The sequence below is a fragment of the Mesoplodon mirus genome, assembly GCF_964341445.2.
Source record: "Mesoplodon mirus genome assembly, chromosome: 18".
NCBI classification, from domain to species: Eukaryota; Metazoa; Chordata; class Mammalia; order Artiodactyla; family Ziphiidae; genus Mesoplodon; species Mesoplodon mirus.
Genome location: NC_138994.1, coordinates 6,284,861 through 6,305,576, shown reverse-complemented (window position 1 = coordinate 6,305,576; position 20,716 = coordinate 6,284,861). Strand labels below are relative to the sequence as shown.

Genomic DNA, 20,716 nt, shown 5'->3' with positions numbered 1-20,716 from the left:
GGGGACCTATTTTTTTTAACAGGGAGAGAGGAGAAAATTAGATTTCAGAGGCCAGAATGTATGAGACATGCCAAAGAAACATTTACCAAAAAGTAACACAGACTCTTCTATTACTATTTACAGACTCAGGCCTACAGTAGACTCCTACTTCTTTTTTTAAAAACTAGGAATGCAAGAGTTCAGAATAGGACACTGGACAGTCATAGCAAGAAACTAAGAGGACATTAATCAAGGCACTGTAAAAAACAGGAAGGCGATGGATAGATATCTGTGGCAAGTTCAGGGGCGTATAGAGTATTTTTTTAATAATATATCTTGGATATGAGTTAATTTTTAACAACTAGAAGACAAGGAAACACGTTCACTGGAATGAATTGTTATTAGTTAAAGTTTACACATCATTTAAAAAATTTTTTATTTATTTTATTTATTTATTTTTGGCTGTGTTGGGTCTTCGTTGCTGTGTGCGGGCTTTCTCTAGTTGTGGTGAGCAGGGGCTACTCTCCATTGCGGTGCGCAGGCTTCTCATTGCAGTGGCTTCTCGTTGTGGAGCACGGGCTCTAGGCGCACGGGCTCAGTAGTTGTGGCTCGCAGGCTCTAGATCGCAGGCTCAGTAGTTGTGGCACACGGGCTTAGCTGCTCTGTGGCATGTGGGATCATCCTGGATCAGGGCTCGAACCCATGTCCCCTGCATTGGCCGGCAGATTCTTAACGACTGCACCACCAGGGAAGCCCTACACATCATTTAAAGTCATTTTTTCTAGTGAAGTTTTACCTTATCATCATCCGAAGGCTATTTGGCCTGGGATGGATTTTTTCTTTCTCAGCCTTAACTTGGGCAGTAAGACACAATCAAATTTGCATTTTTTTTTTTTTTTTAAATGGGAAAGGGGAGAGGGCTGCTTTTTTTTTTTTTTTTTGAAGATGTTGGGGGTAGGAGTTTTTTTAGTAATTTATTTATTTATTTTTGCTGCGTTGGGTCTTCGTTTCTGTGCGAGGGCTTTCTCTAGTTGTGGCAAGCGGGGGCCACTCTTCAACGCGGTGCGCGGGCCTTTCACTATCGCGGCCTCTCGTTGCGGAGCACAGGCTCCAGACGCGCAGGCTCAGTAGCTGTGGCTCACGGGCCTAGTTGCTCCGTGGCATGTGGGATCCTCCCAGACCAGGGCTCGAACCCGTGTCCCCTGCATTGGCAGGCAGATTCTCAACCACTGCGCCACCAGGGAAGCCCCAAATTTGCATTTTTTTTCCACCAGCCACTAACAGAAATTAAAACAGGAGTTTGTACCAACACTATTGGACACTGAATTTTGTAGCGATGAGACATCAAAGTATCCCATCTCTTCTATCCTCTCCAAAGAAGTCAAGTCCAAGCTCAGCAGAGTTAAGCACCCGTGTTATGCAGTGTGTCTTTTGTTTGTTTGTTTTTGTTTTTTATTTATTTTATTTTTTTTATTAGTTTCTGCTTTACAACAAAGTGAATCAGTTATACATATACCTCTGTTCCCATATCCCTTCCCTCTTGCATCTCCCTCCCTCCCACCCTCCCTATCCCACCCCTCCAGGCGGTCACAAAGCACCGAGCTGATCTCCCTGTGCAGTGTGTCTTAACCAAACTCTTCGTTCATCTAAGAATGTGTTTTGTTTTACTCACTCCTCTCCCTGGTGATTTAACAACAACGTTAAGTACATCCAGAGCCTTTGGGGCCAGGGTGGGGTTTGTCTCCCAAACTCTTGCAATTGGTGGCTCCCTGCCAAGACACCGCCCCTCTTTCTGGCTGAAACTCTCAATCCGTCTACACATTTTATCCTGTGTTTAATGATGCCCACATCTGTGGATACCTAGAAAGACATTCAGCTTCAGGGTCTCTACAAAAGTCCTGGAGTCAAGGGTAGTTTTACTTATAGGAACCCAGTTGCAACGACTCCTGTTACTTTCACAAGTTGACCTCATTGGAGGAAAAGGTTTTAGAATTTAGAGTGATAAATCTCCCACCTCGAACAGAACCGAAAGAGGGGCTGCCTGGCACACCAGAGTGACCCCTTGGCACAGAGGTGCTCTGACGCTGAGTTGAAAAACATTCACTGGAGGAAAGTTCTTTCAAGTAAACTGTGATTGAACCGCTTCTTCTCTGGTTTGTCACAGTGTTTCTCAATCCTGGCATTATTAACATTTGGGGCGGGATAATTCTTTGTTGGGTGGGGGGAACGGGGAGCTGTGCATTGTAGGATTTTTACAGCCTGTGTGGCTTCTACGTACTAGATGCCAGTAGCACCTCCTCCAATTATGACAACCAAAAATGTCTCCAGGTATCGTCAAATGTCACCTGGGAGGCAAAATCACACCCAGTGGAGAATTATTGGTTGATTAGATATTTTGTGTGGACATGATGGTATTTGGGCAATAGCGTGAGATTCTCCCCCATCTCTGAAATGAATGGAACATTCCAACTTCATCTACTCTGCCCTTGGCTTCCCAGCTGGCTCAGCCCAAAATAAAACTTGTTTTCACTCATCACACTCTTCTCCAACACTTTAAAAAAAAAATTAATCTGTTTATTTATTGGCTGTGTTGGGTCTTCGTTGCCCCACGCAGCCTTTCTCTAGTTGCCGAGAGTGGGGTCTACTCTTCCGGGCGGTGCGCGGTCTTCTCTTGTCGCGGAGCACAGGCTCTAGGCTCGCAGGCTCAGTAGTTGTGGCTCATGGGCTCTAGAGCACAGGCTCAGTAGTTGTGGCACACGGGCTTCATTGCTCCGCAGCATGTGGGATCCTCCTGGACCAGGGCTCAAACACATGTCCCCTTCACTGGCAGGCGGATTCTTAACCATTGCGCCACCAGGGAAGTCCCTCCAACACTTTCTTATTCTTCCTCAAATCCATTTCCCCCAGTTAATCTTCCTCAAGGATTGAGTATTATAGGCATTCCCTCCAAAGAAAACCTGTAACTACTTGGAAACCTTGAGCTGTTTCAGGTGAGAGAGCCCAAAGTGAGCAGAATCCTCCCTAGGTCTTTTGTTTTTCTTCAAATGGATTGAGTTCAGCCACCCCATGCAACGTGAGGAATTAACTCACCAGTCTGACAGTCATTATGTTTGGGGTCACTTGCCCTTTGGAATTTCTTAGAAGCGTATCATGCAGCTGTGTGGAGCTTTGTAGGTAGGAAGCGAGAAAGGGCAGAGTTCTGGAGATAACTGTTTGTCGGCCACTGTAAGTAGGGTGGCTGCTGACAAAGCTTGGGGAGCCAGATCAAAGCCTGGAGCTGCAGCGTCAGCCTTTCCTGAATCAGCTCTGACACCTGTCAACAGCCTCCCCTAAGGAACCTCACCTAAGGTTCCCCAGAGCAAGGGAGCCCTTTGGAGGCTCTGGTGCAGTGGCCATGGTGGTTTCACTGCAGTCTATAGGGAGACGCGATGCCATTGTCATTTCACTGCAGTCCTCGTGTGGGACAAGAAGGACTGGTAAGGAGGGCATTGGTAGTCTAAGGACATTGGGACAGGCTGGGACCTGAGACCCTTTGCTTCAGCGCTACAATGATTGCACCCGGACAAACGTCTCTGAGCAACAAAATACAAGGAAACTGTAAGGGACTAAAAAAACTGCGTGCGTGTTGCAGTTGGGGCAAATTCTGGACAACAAGATATAAAAGATACAAAAAGTCCAAAAAAACCCAACTGCCACTTTTGAAGAGCCGGGAGTAACAACAGGGTGTCGGGAGCAAAAGCAGGGTACTGGGCATGACCCCTGCACTCAATACCACCAAAGGGGTGGGCAAACACCTAAGCCACCCCTCTGGCCCGACCCCTGAAAACATCCCTACCCCTCACCCCATATAGGGAACCAGCTCTCCCCTCCTCCGGGAGTGAGCAAGGGAAACTGTTACTTGTTTTCACTCCCCCCTGCTGCAGCAGGGGCCCCAGTAAAGCCTTGCCTGAATTTCTTGTCTCACCTCTAGTCAATTTCTATTGCTTGGGGAAGGCCAAGAACCTGGTCAGTAACAATGTGATCAAAATAAACAAAAATAATTTATGCCACTTGGACTTCTAAGTTAGTGAAGCCAAATCACACTTGTACAAAAGCTCACTTAAGTGCATTACTAGGGTGGATCAAGTAGGGATCGGTGGCAGGGTTGCCTATGGGGTGGGGTTGAAGGAGGAGATTAGAGAGAAAGACAGAGGAGCAAAGATGGATTTTTTTTTTTTTTTGCGGTACGCGGGCCTCTCATTGCTGTGGGCTCTCCCGTTGAGGAGCACAGGCTCCGGACGCGCAGGCTCAGCGGCCACGGCTCACGGGCCCAGCCGCTCCGCGGCATGTGGGATCTTCGCGGACCGGGGCACGAACCCATGTCCCCTGCATCAGCAGGCGGGCTCTCAACCACTGCGCCACCAGGGAAGCCCTGCAAAGATGGAATTTTGGTGGCAGTCCTCGGCTAAAGAGTCCAAAGTGGTTCACCGTGGAGGAGAAGGAATTAGATTTTCATTCTTTAAATTTTTATTTATTTATTTTTGCTGTGTTGGGTCTTCGTTTCTGTGCGAGGGCTTTCTCTAGTTGCGGCGAGTGGGGGCCACTCCTCATCACGGTGCGCGGGCCTCTGACTATCACAGCCTCTCCCGTTGCGGAGCACAGGCTCCAGACGCGCAGGCTTAGTAATTGTGGCTCACGGGCCCAGCCGCTCCGCGGCATGCGGGATCCCCCCAGACCAGGGCCCGAACCTGTGTCCCCTGCATTGGCAGGCAGACTCTCAACCACTGCACCACCAGGGAAGCCCGATTTTCATTCTTTTTGCTCTGGAGAGAAGGACTGCAGCTCTTGAAGACTGGAATCCCAATTCTGTGATGGCACGGAATGAGAGAAGTCTGGCCAGCCTTCAAACGCTGAAGTGCAGTTGAGCTGATCGGAAGGCAATGACCATGGAATGTGAAGATCAAAAGAGGAAAGCCAGAAGACAGCAGAAAAGAAAGCATTGAAAATTTGCTGACTGGAAAAATACCCTCATGCTAAAAAAAACCCAAACCCCATAAAAACATCAAGTCGTTTCATGTTGTAGTTACACTCCTGCCCTGGAAAGATTTATGAAAGCAAAGGAAGAGAGGAGCACATAATTAGGAACAGGCTACCTAGAACACAGTTATTCTAGCTGTGGCTTAATTGGGTTAACAGACTCTGGTCCTGGTTCAAATAAGCTGGCTCTGCTATTCACTTATGTCTTTCATTTCTGTGTCAACAGCTGCCTGTTGACCCCGCTGCCCAGGTAAATGCCGGAGTCAGGCAAACGGGAGCTAGATCTCTGCTAAGAATCAGGAGACCTGAGGACAGGTTACTCATGTGACTTAAAAGAGCTATTTTACCTCTCTAGGTCTTCATTTTTGTATCTATGAAATGAAAAAAAATTTTTTTTGAATAGAATTAGTAGTGAGCAACTTTAAAAAAAAAAGGGCCAATTCAGGAAAAAGAAAAATATTAAAAACTTTTTTCTTTTTATTAAGAAGCCAGCAACCCAGAGGCAGCTTTTTTATCTTTCACTGTGAAGTTAGATTTTGGACTTTGAGTTGCCCATCATTGGACTAGACTATTGCTAGTTTCTCTTCCAGATAAATTAGGTCCTTGGTTCCCTAATGGAAGTAACTTTTATTGACTGCTACTCATACTGTTTCTAGTCAATTCTTTCCTTAACAACATCATCAGAAGGCTCTTTGGCCAGAGTGTTTTCTGTTCTCAAGAGGCTCTTGAAAAACTCTTGGATACAAATTATATTCTGCTATTTGATTTACACATATAGGTCTTAAAGGCATTTGGCAATTGCTACAGAGTGAAATCAATAAATATTAAAAATTTAGCAGCTAACGTAATGATTTTCAGAAAACAACTCAGCAAAGTTTGACAGGTTACAAACAACTAGTCAATTGATAAGGACTGGAACTTCAGCTATCCAGGTGTGTCTTCAAATGAAATGCTCTTGGAGCAATAAAGCCATTGCCAACAGAAGAAGGAGGCTCCCACTGATATTTCTTCATGTAAATCTAATCACCTGATCAATCTTGCTCCCGAAGCCTGTGTGCCACAACTACTGAGCCTGCACTCTAGAGCCCACAAGCCCATGTGCCACAACTACTGAAGCCCGCCTAGATCCTGTGCTCCACAGCAAGAGAAGCCACCTCAATGAGAAGCATGCACACCACAACAAACAGTAGCCCCTGCTCGCTGCAACTAGAGAAAGCCCACGCACAGCAAGAAGACCCAACACAGCCAAAAATTAAAAAAAAACCCAACAACGGTATTTGTCCTTTGGCCACAAGAAATCAAAATCTCTGTGGTCTGAATGAAGAGTTGCACCTGGTATTGGAAGGATGGTTTGATGCAGCCATTAGTCTTAGTGGCATCTGTGTGGTAGAGGACAGAGGATGAACTTGGAGTCAGACTGCCTATAGCTCTTAAACTGGCTCCTCTCTTCTGGGCAAGATACCTAATCCTTCTGTGCCTATTCATATGTAATGTGAACATAAATTCTAACACCCACCTCACAGAAACCTTGGGAGAATTAAGGGAGTTCACTGTATAAATAAATAAAATACTTAGAACAGAGCCTGGTATCTATTAAGCCCAAATTTCATCTTTTATTCTGTGTCTTTATTATTAACCTCACCAACTGCTGGGGGCAGGGACATTATTTACTTTCTGCCAGAATCCTATTGCAAGGAACCTGGACTTGGTCCCTGAGGGCAAATAAATCATCCAGGATGGAGGCCATGCCCAAGCAGTGGGGTTCAATTCAGACAGAACAAGACCATTTCCCTTCATCCTTGGTGAAACCATTAGTGTCTCGGAGGGGCCTGGTGCCACCCCTGAAGAAATAAAATTCGGTAGGAGGACTCACCTTTCCCTAAAGATTCACATCCCAAAGTTCTGAAGCGAATGATCAGACTCACGCTCAGTAGATCCAGAGATATGCCGATGAGTCAAGGCTTCTGGAGGTGGGACCCTGCACCCAGGATGAAATAAATCCTGCAGAAATACTTTCAGTAGCTCCCTTGAGCAGCCCTCGGTGCTATCACTTGCCCTGTTCAGATTTTCTTTAACTATAACCCAAAACCTTGCTGACACTGGGTTACTGGATTCCACAGTCTGCTCAGTTTTTTTTTTTTTTTGGCCAGGACCAGGGATTGAACCTGTGCCCCTTGAGGTGGAAGCGCAGAGTCCTAACCACTGGACCGCCAGGGAATTCCCTGCTCAATCTTGTTCTGCTGCTATGACTTATATTCCCTGATTGCTTAGTTCGGTAATGATCTTTCCTGTCTGCCCTCAAGTTGCAGTTTTGTAACAGGAGAGAGCCAATCCTGACTCCATGTTGGATCTGTTTCTTTTATTTTAACCTTTGCTTCCAGTTGCTTTTGTTCATTAAAAGGATACTGTCTATACACAGTGGCCTGCCTTAGGGAACCCTGTCCCCTCTGTTTGAATGTTAAACCAAAGTGCCTTTGTTCAGGGAAATATCCTGACCCTGTCCACCTGTGGATGGAGGCAAGAAAGAAGAAATTAACACATCCCCTCCCCAAGGCTGGCCATTCCAAAGGACATTTGCAAACCTTATGGCCTTTTTACTTTACCTCCTCATCTCCTCCCCCTCTGTTCTATAAAAGAAACTGGCATCCAAACTCCGATAAGATGGTTTTTTTGGAGACATTAGTCTGCCATCCTCTCCATTTGCCAGCTTTCCGAATAAACTTGTATTCCTTGCCTCAGCACCTCGTCTCCCGATTTATTGGCCTGTCGTGCAGCGAGCAGAGCGAGCTTGGACTCGGTAACAGTTTGATCCCATAGAGCAACTCATGCTGCACTGTGGTCTGGTAAATAATGTTCAGCCTTGGCCAACTAGAATACGATATTGTGACTATGTTGATATGCTCGACTCTACCTGTGCCCCTGTGGACACTTTATAAGTCTCCGCAGCCCTACTGGGACTCCTGGGCAACCCAAGACAAAACACCTTCCTTCTGCAAAAAGAAAACATAAGTATATAGAAACCAAATTATTTGTTTAGGGAAATAGAGAAAGAGCTAGAAATTTAGCTAAGCCAGAATTAGAACCTTCAGATCACATTGCCTCTAAAATATAGTAATCAACAAGACTTCATTCTTAAGTAAAACGTTGTTTTAATAAAATACTGCACGTATATATTTTTCTTTGCGAAGATGTTATGACCAGGATGGTTGGTGTGAATGATACTATATGGTAAGCTATATAATTAGTAGAAAAAACAAGGACTCTCAAATAAATAGGCTTCAACATTTTTTTTAAAGGACATATTCTGCAAATCAGTTGAGACTAGAGAATAGGCAAAGAGGAGGAGTTGGCTTTTCCTCCAGGAATGTACTCTTGATTGGCTTGAGATAGAGAAAGGAGTCATATTTACCTCCAGGAATCAAAAGTAACATTGGAGTGACCTTCTGGAGAGAGAAATCCTGGCCCTCTCCTTGCCATTTTGCCCAAGATTTCAGAGCTTAACTGAAACATACAAAAGCACCACTATAGAGTCACTTTTAGGCATCTGAGGATCCAGCAGGGTGGGTGTGGAATCAGTGGAAAATTCTGGGGAAAGCAGAGCTGGGCTAATAAGGAGAAAGATCGAATGTTACAGAGGAGAAGCTGACTTTGCCTGAATATTCTCACCTAGTACAATATCCAGATCACTGCAGCCATTCAGAAATCCCAGTAAATACAATGACCATGGATATATAATAGAAAAATACAAGAAGCAGAATTACTCCACTAAGGACCTATTCATTGTACTTTAAGTTGGTCCCCCACCGTTGCGAGCCCTTTACCTCAAGATTCGTATATAATCAAAGCCATTAAGATATTGTTTGACATATAATTTGCATGATATGCAAGATATTTAAAAATCTTCCTTAATCAATCCTTCTTTCCCTATCAAATCCACTGCTCCTTTCTCCTTTTCTGGGTACGGATGAGCATGAGTAGAAAATTCAGTGTGATCCCCAGCCTGGCGTTATGAGCTGGCCTTACCAAGAAGTCTCGCTTTTGTGTATTGGACAAAAGAGTAAGTATATCTTCGTGGAAAAAAATCCAGAACGACCCAACCTCCAATAAGGCTTTCTCAAAGAGCCTTATTAGCTTTTCAAAAAAACATCACCCAATGCAATTAGAATTGCAAAGGGGGAAGGGGGTGTCGCCTGAGCTGACTCTATAGTACCTCTGGCCTCACAAAAGGCTGGCAGAAGGCCCTAGCCACCTTCAATCCTTGGTGCAGTCATTGACTTTTAAATTCTGAAGACTCCACATCCTTTTACAAAGTCTTCTTGTTCGGCTGGCCCAGGACCTGGGCCAGGCAGTAGGGGATGAGACTGACAGATGCCAGGGGCACTGCCGCACTCTTGCAGAAGGACAGGACATAGAAGATCAGCTCGATTTGGGATGGGGGTTTCAACGAGTCAAAGAGATGCAGGAGGACGAGGGAGGCCACAATGCAGCTGAGGCGGAACGGGAACCACTTGCTAAGCTTGCCTTTGCAGCTCTCCCTGTACATGCTGGAGTTGAGAGCCAGGCCCAGGCCAAAGAGTGTCCCCAGGTTCTTGAGGAGGCTGGCAAAGGGCGTAGTGTCAATGTGGACCCATTCTGGCCGCTCACACCTTCGCTTGGCTTTCTCTAGGGTCCACAGGAGGTCGACCCCCAGCCCCTTTAGCAGCAGGTAAAATCCAATGGCAAAACTGAACAGGAAGAAGGTAATGAGAAAATATTTCTTGAGGCTGGCGTTGTAGATGCTCCGGATGTGGCGGAAAGTCTCAGCAACCGCAATGCCTGAGCGGAAGAAAGAATGACCGTGAGAACTGGGGAAGACGCTGGCCCTTCAGCTAGAGGTGAGTTTGGAGCAATGGGTGACATGCCATCCACCCCACCATTGTGGAGTTAAATCACAGATGCCAGATTAGAGGGTCATTTGTTTTCTTCCCATATGTGATTCCAGCCTGTCCTCAGCCACAGATTCTTTCAGATGGAAGAGTCATATCACATACTTCCTCCCTCCACATGCAGGTTTCCTGTGTGTGACTGTGTGTGCATGTGTGTGTGGTCATCCTGTCTCTACTTGAATACCCTCAGGGATGGAGAGCTCACTCCCACTCAGGGAACCCATTTCATCTTTGCATGGATTTGATCATTAATCAGTTCTTCCTTGTGCTGAGCTAAATAAAACCTCTCTCCTTCTAATGATGTCTATTGGTCTCAGTTTTTTCCGCAGGCGTTAATAAGTGGTAAATCTAGAGCCTCTGTCAGCACATTTAAAGATACTTATTCTCAGTGGTGAGGGATAAATTAGGAGGTTGGGATTAACATATACACACTATATAAAATAGATAACCAACAAGGACCTACTCTATAGCACAGGGAAGTATACTCAATATTTTATATTAACCTATAAGGGAAAAGAATCTGAAAATGAATATATATATGTGTATGTGTATATATATAGGTATATATACCTGTATATATATCTGAATTACTGTGCTGTACACCTGAAACTAACATGATATTGTAAATCAACTATACTTCAATTAAAAAAATAATAAACTGGGGGAAAAAAAAGAAGAGACTAAGACAGATTGGGAACTCAAAAATTAAAATAAAGAAAGATAGTTATTCTCCTCTCTAACTTAAACATTCCTGGGTCTTTCATGTAACATGAACTTCCAGGCTCTTTCTCAAACATGGAACCCCATGCTAAATGCTGTGTTAATTTCATGGTTGCCATGAAGCCATTATTTCCCTTGTTCTCAACATGCTTCTGTGAATGCTGCCCTGCTCTGCTTTTTCAGGTCTCCAGGGGAAAAATTCTGCATTTTCCTTAAGGTTTTATATTCTAGTGCTTCCCACAAAGTCAAGAAATTCTTTCTTACACTTAACCAAAGTCTTTCCTGCCCCTTATTAACTGGATCCAAGAAAACAAAATATTCAAAATTCAGAACCTATAATAAAGAGAAGCTGTGGGTATCTGTTAGGTTTGCAAATGAATTTATTTAAATAAAGAGCTTTCCAAAGACATGGTGTTAATTTGTTAAATTTGGTAGCTTTTCTTAAGACTAAACTAGGGGCCACTTCCAACTGAAGACCAGTAAGAAATAAAGAATGTAAATATCTTGGAGATTTCAAGCGAATTCAACTGGGTAAGTTAATTTTCTGTATTGCCATGTTTCTGGAACATACTTAGTTGTGTACATCTGGGCACTCCTATAGAAATGAGTCATTTCAAATCGCCCACCCTTGACTTTCAACCCACTGAAATGCTAATAGCATTGATTATACACAGAACATGGCAGGAATGCTGGGATTTTGTCCTGATGAGGGAGGAATGGTATAGGTGGGGAGTTGGAGGGAGGGAGCCAGAGCAACTGGTACCTGACAAGACTCCAGCAACAACTTGATGGGGAAAATGAGCAGCAAGGTAGATTCGTGAAAGACAGACATTCAGCTGCACTGCCCAGAATCCCAACCACAAAATGATGTTCAAGCACCTGAAATGGAAGAGACAGCCATAAGGGAACCCAGATATAGATCCTTCAGCAAAGAGAACAACCTCAGCAGGAATGTTGGAACCTGGCAAACTCAGGCTTCATCAGTGGAATTTTTGTAAATTGAAGCCTGTACTCAAAATTCAAAGATAACCATGGCAAGTGGTGAACCCCTGTGTATGTGAATTTTAACCTCCCTATTTTTTGTTTCATAATTAAGGATTTGCACAGTGTCTGCATACCCAGAATTCCCCATAGAAGGAATGTCTTCTGCTTCTTTGTTTATTTTAACCTGGACGGGACGTCTCAATTGTTGGTACAGAAATGGATTTTTGTTTAAAGCCTGCTTCTAGCTCACTAGCTGATCTCGAGAAACCCCTCAGCTATGTTAGGCCTTTTTTACTGATCTCTAAAATTAGGTGTTGCCTGTTCACAACATTCATTAAGTGGGTCCCTTCCAGCCCTAACATTCTGTGACTCTAATATTCACTCTCAGCAGAAATGCCACAACTCTTATCAGTACCAACCTAAGGCATGGGGTGGGCTGGGGGCATGTGAAGAAGAGCAAGTGGTGTGTCAACTACAGAGAGCCACCTCCTGCCCGCCACCACGCACAACCCAGAGCTGGGTTCTTACCGAAATCTGTAGGTTGGCTTTTTCTTTCCCCGAAAGATAGAGAGGGTGGATGTGACCATTACATAGTATACACCTGCTGTACCCATGGCATGGCCAGAGGGACTCCCTAAAGGATAGGAAAGAGATGAATGAATGAACCAAAGGTTAAAAGTCTCCATGTGGGAGATTGCTAGGGGGCATCATCTATCCATCCAACCATCCATCTATCCATCCATCCATCTATCTTTCCATTCAGGAAATTTAATGGAAAAGCTACAAGATGGTGAAGTAGAAGGACCCTGGGCTCACCTCTTCTCATGAGCATACCAAAATCACAACTAACTGCTGAACAACTATTGATGGAAAAGACTGAAACCTATCTTTCCATCCATCCATCCATCCTTTCATCCATCTACCCATCCTGCCATCCATTCATTTATCCATGCAGTCATTTATTTAACAAATATCTATTGAGCTCCTACTACATGTCCAGCACCATGTTAGGCTTTGGGAGTACAGTGGTAAGCAAAGTCAGAGAAGGTCATAGCTCTCGTGGTTATATACAATCTAGAGATTACACAAAGAATCAGCATGCTGGGTACACAATCACAAACCAATCTGCCTTCCATTACCTCTCTTCCACTCTCTTTGCTCAGTCTGCTCCAGCCATGCTGGCCTCATGACTCTCCCTTAAACACACTCCCACTTCAGTGTCCCTGTCATGTTGGCCTTTCTAACCAGACACCTCTTCCTTCAGAAATTTACTGGCTAATTCCCTTGCCTCTTTCAAGTTTTTGCTCAGATCTCACCTTCTCAATGAGTCCTACCCTGACCACCTTATTTAATACTGCATTCAATTCCTATTCCTGAATCCTCTTCCCTGAAAGATGGAGGGTCCTGGGATGAGCCACTCAGATCCCCTTCTGGACTGAAGAGCTTATTTCCCCTTTCTCTTGTTGACAGTGTGGTTGCAGATGGCCCTCAGCTCTCAGACTTCTCTGGAAGTCTGGCCCTGGGCTGAAAAGAGCTGTCTTGATCACAGCTACCCTCTCCCTGGGGGGAGTCTGCACCCAATCACTGGTCTCTATTGGGGTATAAGGGCCTGGTCTCCTTGAATCAATTCAGAGCTCCTATGGGCTTGGCTGAGACTGAATCGCAACTAGGTTTCTTCTGCCCAGGTGGCTTCTGTCCCTTTCTTCTATGAATGCTGCTCCCAAGAGTAGCCTACCCGCTGTATGCTGATCTCCATCTGAGTCTGCTTTCCAGGGAACCGCATAGGTAAAGGCTTGCCTTTCTTTCCTCCTCCTCTTCCTTCTTCTTCCTCTAATATCCTAAATATTTTACTTGTGTATTATGATTTTTTTTATAACACACACACACACACACACCACACCCCATTCAAATTTAAGCTCCACAAGAGGGGGATCTTTTTTTTTTTTTTTTTTTTTTGCCATGCTGCATGGCTTGCAGGATCTTAGTTCCCTGACCAGGAGTTGAACCCAGGCCACCACAGTGAAGGCACCGAGTCCTAACCACTGGACCACCAGGGAATTCCCATCTTCCTCTGTTTTATTCACTGAGGCATTTCAAGTACCTAGAACAGTGTTTGGCGCAGGTGCTAGATAAATAACATTTGAATGAATGGATATGCTCTGAAGTGAATCAAGGATTTGTGAGAACAAATAACTAAGGGCCATGCCCTAGTGTGGGGGTCAGTGATAGGGTGTTTGAGGAAGGGACACTAACACTGAGACCTACGGGTGAGCAACGGGGTTGAGTATTCCTTTCCTTACTGAAAAATGAAATCTATCATGTGGCTGAAAAACGCCTGTCTGGGTGTACTTAGTAAAATACAGACAGAGTGTGGGATTGGACAGTCAGCTCGGGAGGCCACATCTCCCGGGCCAGGCCTCTGGGAAGGACAGCCAGGGGCTCAGGGCTCTACCGTGTTCCCTTCCCTGGACAAAGGGCCACAGCACAGTTACTCTCCTGAGCCTTTTGCCTGTGAGGGAGCCCTTGCCTTTCTGGACTAGCAATTTCGGTTCTGGAAACATTAGGCAGATTTCCAAAGTGGCAGTCATGGGCTATTTGGGAATGCCTTGCTTAAGTGAATTCAAATAGAGTTGTACCGGACTTCCTTGGTGATGCAGTGGTTAAGAATCCGCCTGCCAATGCAGGGGACATGGGTTTGAGCCCTGGTCCGGGAAGATCCCACATGCCGTGGGGCAAATAAGCCCGTGCACCACAACTACTAAGCCTGTGTTCTAGAGCCTGCAAGCCACAACTACGGAGCCCACGCACCTAGAGCCCATGCTCCGCAACAAGAGAAGCCACTGCAATGAGAAGCCCACGCACCACAATGAAGAGTAATCCCCGTTCCCCATAACTAGAGAAAGCCCACGTGCAGCAACAAAGACCCAATGCAGCCAAAAATAAATAAATAAAATAAAATAAAATAAATGGAGTTGTACCAATTCCAAGACCATGACCAAAGCTTGCAAGAGTGGCTCTGCTCATGTCCCCCTCAAAGACAGCTTCATCCAGAACATTGTTACCAGGTGTCCACTGTGAGCAAGGTCCACCCAGTTAGTTTCTGTCTGGACAAGGGCTGCGACTCTCACCTGGGCCAGTCTCACATGTGACCGGGAACTGCTTTATCAGCGGCACGGAGGTGTTGCTGTAGTAGTCGGTGTCCAGGACCCACCAGTATGGGCGCTGTCCAAAGAGAATCCTGTGAAAAAGCAGAACCGATATCTGGAGTTACTGAAGGAACACTTTGTCCCAATGCCACACCTTCGAGAAGAGAGAGTAGCTCAAGGAGAAGACCCATGTGATCCTACACAGAACACTGGTACCACGGGCACCTCCAAGAAGGGGAACTGGATGGCTGGAGAGGGGCAAGGGAGGGAGACTTTTATGGTGCACCCGTTATATAACTTTTGAATTTTGCACTATTTGAAGGTATTCTTTATTCAAACATAAATAAATAAATCCAATATCCTCAAAGCCATATTAACGGCAACTATGTGACTTTTTTTTTTTAAACCCCAAGAAGAATTTGTCCTGGCAGGATGCATAGGAACTATAGTTTGCAACTTGGACTTGCATATTCTATGGGTTCTCTTTCTGCTGGCCTCCAGAGTCTTGGGTTTCTTCCAGACACCAGAGAATGAGCCCCAGCCCCAAGGACAAGCCCCACCAGGAGATGTGGTCTCTGTTTCCACCAGAATCACTCTCTGTAAGGACATACATAGTTCCAGGGGCTTGTTCTGTATGCTCTCAGCTTTGAAACAGAATATCTCAGACAAACCGCTTTCCCTTTCAAAGCATGTTTTTCATTGTGGAAACAGGTGTGAAGGGTTGGTCAGGATGCCTCCTTTGCCCTGCAGTGGAGGAAGAGTGATTTCTCACTAAAATTAGCCACTAACTCTGACGTCTACCAACTGAGAGAAAATCCATGGTTCTTTACATGAAATTAGATGTTTGGAATAACGCTTTATCTTTTTATTTTTTAGAGTTATGCTATTGAACACCAGAAGTTACAGACAAAGTCGATTTTTCAACGGGAATTTCAGAATCCCGTCAATACGCCTTGGGCTTCTGAGCCCAATAACGATGTTCCTTCCTACCCTAAAGGACTTTTCTTGTTTATGGCCAAAGAAAATTAGAGCTAGAAGAGATCTTAAGAATCACCTGCCAGTGAACAAAGATAATTTTAGGGATGGTAAAGATCTTAGAGGGCAGCTGGTCCAACCTCTTCATTTTCTAGACAAGGAAATAGAGGCCAAACCAGTAATGTGTTAGAGTCATCCAGTACTGGCTAACAAATGTAAAATATTCTGGATTTTTGTAAGCTGGACCCAATGGTAGCTTGAAAGTGGGATAATATACACAGTAGAAACTGGCAAATACTAAAATCAGGGCTTTTTACCCCCAAGAGTCAGTTTATCAACACTGGATATAACATAGTTCGTAAGAGCCTTGCCTCTGAAACCAGCCTGCCTGGGCTTCAATCCTGCTTCCAACACCACCTGTGTTTTTCTAGTCGTTTAACTCAGTGCCTTAAAGTGCTTAGCACATGGCCTGGCACATACTACGTGTTCAATAAATGTCAATAACTATACTAGATATTAAGGTCCCAGGGATAATCTAAGTTTACAGATTATAAAACAGAAACTCAGAGAGTTGCTACGAGTTGTCCAGGACATACAGCTGGTAGGTGGCTGAACAAGAGAGTTCCCTGGATTACTTCTCATGATCCCACACAACAAGCTTTGAAATTGCCTATGTGTTTCCTTTCTTCATACCTCATTTTTTTTCCTTCGTACATCTATCTTTATGTCACCTATGCCGTTTCAAAGTAATAAAACAGTGTTTCTTTGCTTATAGCCTATAATTCACAAGGTCCAGCTGGCCTTCCATCCATCTGACATAGCCTTTCCTGTATCTTCAGCTCACTGACAGTGTTTTCTCTGTCTTCCCTCATTCTGTAGAGGATCCAAAGTCAGGAGGGGAGTAACCTGTGGCTTCCCAAATAACATGGAGAAGGCAACTTCTGATGGACAGACATTTCCGGAGAGAATGCCAGCCTCTTTCCTTGCCGAGCTCCTCTTTGTCTGGCTCTTACTCACCACTTAAAGACGAGGTTGAGCCAATCTCCAATCACAGCTACCCAGAGGAGTTTGATGCCCACAGCTTCTCGAAGATGGAACCAGATGGGGAAGAGGACATAAAAGGCATTCCTGAGGTCTGCAATCACGGACACCAAGATGAACCAATCCTGGGAGTTCTGGTAATTCACCTGGAGGTAGCGGATTGACTGGATCCCAAAATCATGCAGAGCATTCATTCCCTCCTCCATCCTCACTCAGGAAGCCTTTGGCTGTGCCCGTGCAGTTATTTCAGACTTGATGTTGATTGCTCTGCTATCAGCCTGTGCCTTGCCTCTGTTTTATACACTCTGTATCCAGTCTGCAGGTCAACTCAGCCCTGATCTTTGGACTCAAAAACCGCTTTTGTCTAAAATCTATTGATCAAAGGTGCATCACCAGTAAGTTGATGCAAACATGTTCAGCGTGATTTACGTAAAATAGAAAAACAGGCACACAAAAACAGCCTGATCGTCCATGGGCTGGCACAGCCAATTATTAACTTTGGCATTGTTGCTTGACAGTGCAAGGGGCTGCCCTCTGGGTTCCGAAACCCGGCCAGAGACACAGGACAGAGTCTAAATCTGCCATGGTTCTTGCAAAGATGCCTGCTTTCCTAAGTCTGCAACTGCACTTATTTTGGAACAAAGAGAAGTCTTGGTGCTCTAGCTTTTCAACTTGTAAATTATTAATTTTAAAATATAGTAAGTTCTACTGTACTGGGAACTGTCATGTTGCTGGGCATTTCTTAACTGCATTAGGGTCTAGGAAATGCCTCTGATTTGCGAGATCAGACCCTCTTCACAGTATTGGCTCTGTATATCTTAGGGTCAGAAAATAATCATCTTTGAATGCACTGATGAACTTTTTTGTTGCTCTTTTTTTGGCAGTGCCACGTGGCTTGTGGGATCTTAGTTCCCCGACCAGGGATCGAACCTGTGCCCCCTGCCATGGCAGCGCAGAGAGCTAACCACTGGACAGCCAGGGAATTCGCCCTTTGGGATTTTAACACATAAGTTTAAGCAACAGAGTGAATGCATGTTCATGCAAAAACAATATGATGAAAATGTGGTTCTAAATAAAAACACCAGCAAACTGGGGACTGGGGACTCTGGAAAGAGCTTTGTACTTTGAGCTTTCTTTCATTTGTACCTGGAGATTAAATATAGATATAGATATGATATAGATATAGATATAGATACAGATATATCAATATATACAAATAATCACCAGGAAGTAAATACAATGTAATTATAACCATGGATGTAGACAAAGAATAAAGTAACAAACACCAAGTTATGAGAAGCAATGCTGCCTGCTCACCCCTACAAACAGAAACCATCCTGCAGTAGCTTAGAGACCAAAACCTCACACTCGGATGACCTAGGACTGTGAAGGGAGCAGGGGCTGACTCAGGTGACAGACTGATGCATTTTCAAGAATAAGAGCTAGTGGGAATAAAACTTGTTAAAACCCACACAAATTCCCCATTAGGAAGTCCATGATTGCTTTATAAGGGGTAGTTTGGGGACAGGGAAAAGAAATTCAGAGCAAATGAGTTTGTAGCAAAGGTTGACCACATTCCGTGCTGGAAATGATTAAAACCTCATCCAGGAGGTATGATCTGGAGTCTCTTCCCCACCCCACCCCCTGGGCTCCTACCCAGCTCAGGCAGAATCCAATTGCCCTTGACCACATTGTCTCTGCTGGTCCAAGCAGCCCTCTCCTGCCATGCCTTACCTGGAGAACAGGGGTGATGGTGGTGGTGGCCTGGCGGGCTGCAAATGACGCGTGTACTCGAGGCGTTGAGGGGGAGCGTGCTCTGCATCATCGGGACTGCCTGGCCACAGGTAGTGGGCCCCACAGAAGAGGTGACCCCTTCCCTCTGTCCAAATAGGCCTTCCTAGAACGTATTGAGTAACGCTTGTGTGATCCCTGGGGACTGAAGTCTCTATGGTCTGAGGTGAGTCAAGGACAAATAGGCCAGATGCTCTGACAAAATATTCAAAGGCCACTGTCTGGGTCTCCCCTGGGCTGCTAGGAGCCAGCATGTCTGAGTTGGGCGGGGTGCCATCACGTGCTCAGCATATAGGGAGCCAGGGGAAAACCCTATCTTCTGGAGGAAACTCAGGGAGCATGCTCGTGTTGATACGGAGTCCAGATGGAGCTGGTATCCCATTCTGGGCACACTGGGCAGTGGGGGAGTCCCGCTGGCAGGCTGCCCCCCAGGCAGGGGGACTCTCTTCATCAGAGCAATTGCATACATGCTGAGACTGTTTGCCAGGCTCCACCTTTCTAACTTCCAGCCCCCTCCTGCTGCCTCCAGCAAAAGTTTATCACGTGCAGAAAGAGGTGAGGCCCCAAAGGACTGGAGCCTACTAGAAAGCTGACTGAAGAGAGAAATTGTGGAGCTCTCAAGTCCTCAGAGGACTTATGGATATCTGTGGCGAATACAGTGGAAAAAGCATTTGAGTTGCTGGAGGTTTTGTTGAGAATTCTCTCATTTAAAGAACTATCTCCAGGACTTCCCTGGTGGCACAGTGGTTAAGAATCCGCCTGCCAGTGCAGGGGACTCGGGTTCGAGCCCTGGTCTGGGAAGATCCCACGTGCCGCGAAGCAACTAAGCCCGCGTGCCACAACGACTGAGCCCGTGTGCCTAGAGCCCGTGCTCCGCAACAAGAGAAGCCACCACAGTGAGAAGCCTGCGCACCACAGCGAAGACCCACTTGCCACAACTAGAGAAAACCCGCGCGCGGCAACAAAGACCCAATGCAGCCAAAAAAAAAAAAAAAAAAAAAATCTATCTCCGGAAGGGGGATTCCATCATCTCCCTCCAACTCCTGGCATCTTTCCTTTCAAGAAGTTCTCCAGGGACTTCCCTGGTGGTCCAGCGGTTAAGAATCCGCCTTCCGGGGCCTCCCTGGTGGCGCAGTGGTTGAGAGTCCGCCTGCCGATGCAGGGGATACGGGTTCGTGCCCCGGTCTGGGAGGATCCCATATGCCGCGGAGCGGCTGGGCCCGTGAGCCGTGGCCGCTGGGCTTGCGCATCCGGAGCCTGTGCTCCGCAACGGGAGAGGCCACAACAGTGAGAGGCCCGCATACAGCAAAAAAAAAAAAAAAAAAAAAAAAAAAAAAAAAAGAATCCGCCTTCCAACACAGGGGATGAGGGTTCGATCCCTGGTGGGGGAACTAAGATCCCACATTCTGTGGGGCAACTAAGCCCGTGCGCTGCAAGTAGAGAGAAGCCACGCAGCACAACTACTGAGCCGACATGCTCTGGAGCCCACGCACCACAACTAGAGAAGACCGCGCACCACAGTGAAGAGCCCACGCAGCCAAAATAAAATTTAAAAAAAAAAGTTCCCCAGTTTAATTCAGCAAACATTTATTGAGCAAATCGCCTCGTTTGGCTCTCTGAGGAATTCAAAGTTAAATCCCAGTTGTCCTTAGGGATTTCCACACCCTCTCTAGCTGGGCAGGGAAGCCATTTACTTAACTATGTGGACTGGGGGATCCTTTGATGGAAACTGAATCCATTTATACAAATATCAGTGAGCTCCCTATTATTTTGTCCTAGTTGCAGATGACTCAAGACTTCTTTTTTTTTTTTTTTTTTTGCGGTATGTGGGCCTCTCACTGTTGTGGCCTCTTCCATTGCGGAGCACAGGCTCCGGACGCGCAGGCTCAGCAGCCATGGCTCACAGACCCAGCCGCTCCGCGGCATGTGGGATCTTCCCAGACCGGGGCACGAACCTGTGTCCCCTGCATCAGCAGGCAGACTCTCAACCACTGCGCCACCAGGGAAGCCCAAGACTTCTTAATGCCCTCTGGGGAAATGACAGCTGAGTCTAGGAATCAATGAAGATGGAAAATTATATGGGTCCCTCTTCACCAGGCACATTAGCTGGGCACTCCCCAGGCACTCTCTCCACAAACA

General features: G+C 45.8%; 1 protein-coding gene across 1 annotated transcript; it reads right to left on the bottom strand.

The window, feature by feature from the left end:
• Positions 1 to 8,132: 8,132 nt before the first annotated feature.
• G6PC1 (glucose-6-phosphatase catalytic subunit 1) lies at positions 8,133 to 17,049 on the bottom strand. The gene is made up of 5 exons (XM_082604491.1): positions 16,763 to 17,049; positions 14,753 to 14,862; positions 12,153 to 12,258; positions 11,404 to 11,519; positions 8,133 to 9,810 (listed from the first exon to the last, which is right to left on the bottom strand). The coding sequence occupies exons 1-5, from the start codon at positions 16,990 to 16,992 to the stop codon at positions 9,299 to 9,301; spliced, it is 1,074 nt and encodes a 357-aa protein (XP_082460617.1). The 5' UTR covers positions 16,993 to 17,049; the 3' UTR covers positions 8,133 to 9,298.
• Between the last annotated feature and the right edge of the window lie 3,667 nt (positions 17,050 to 20,716).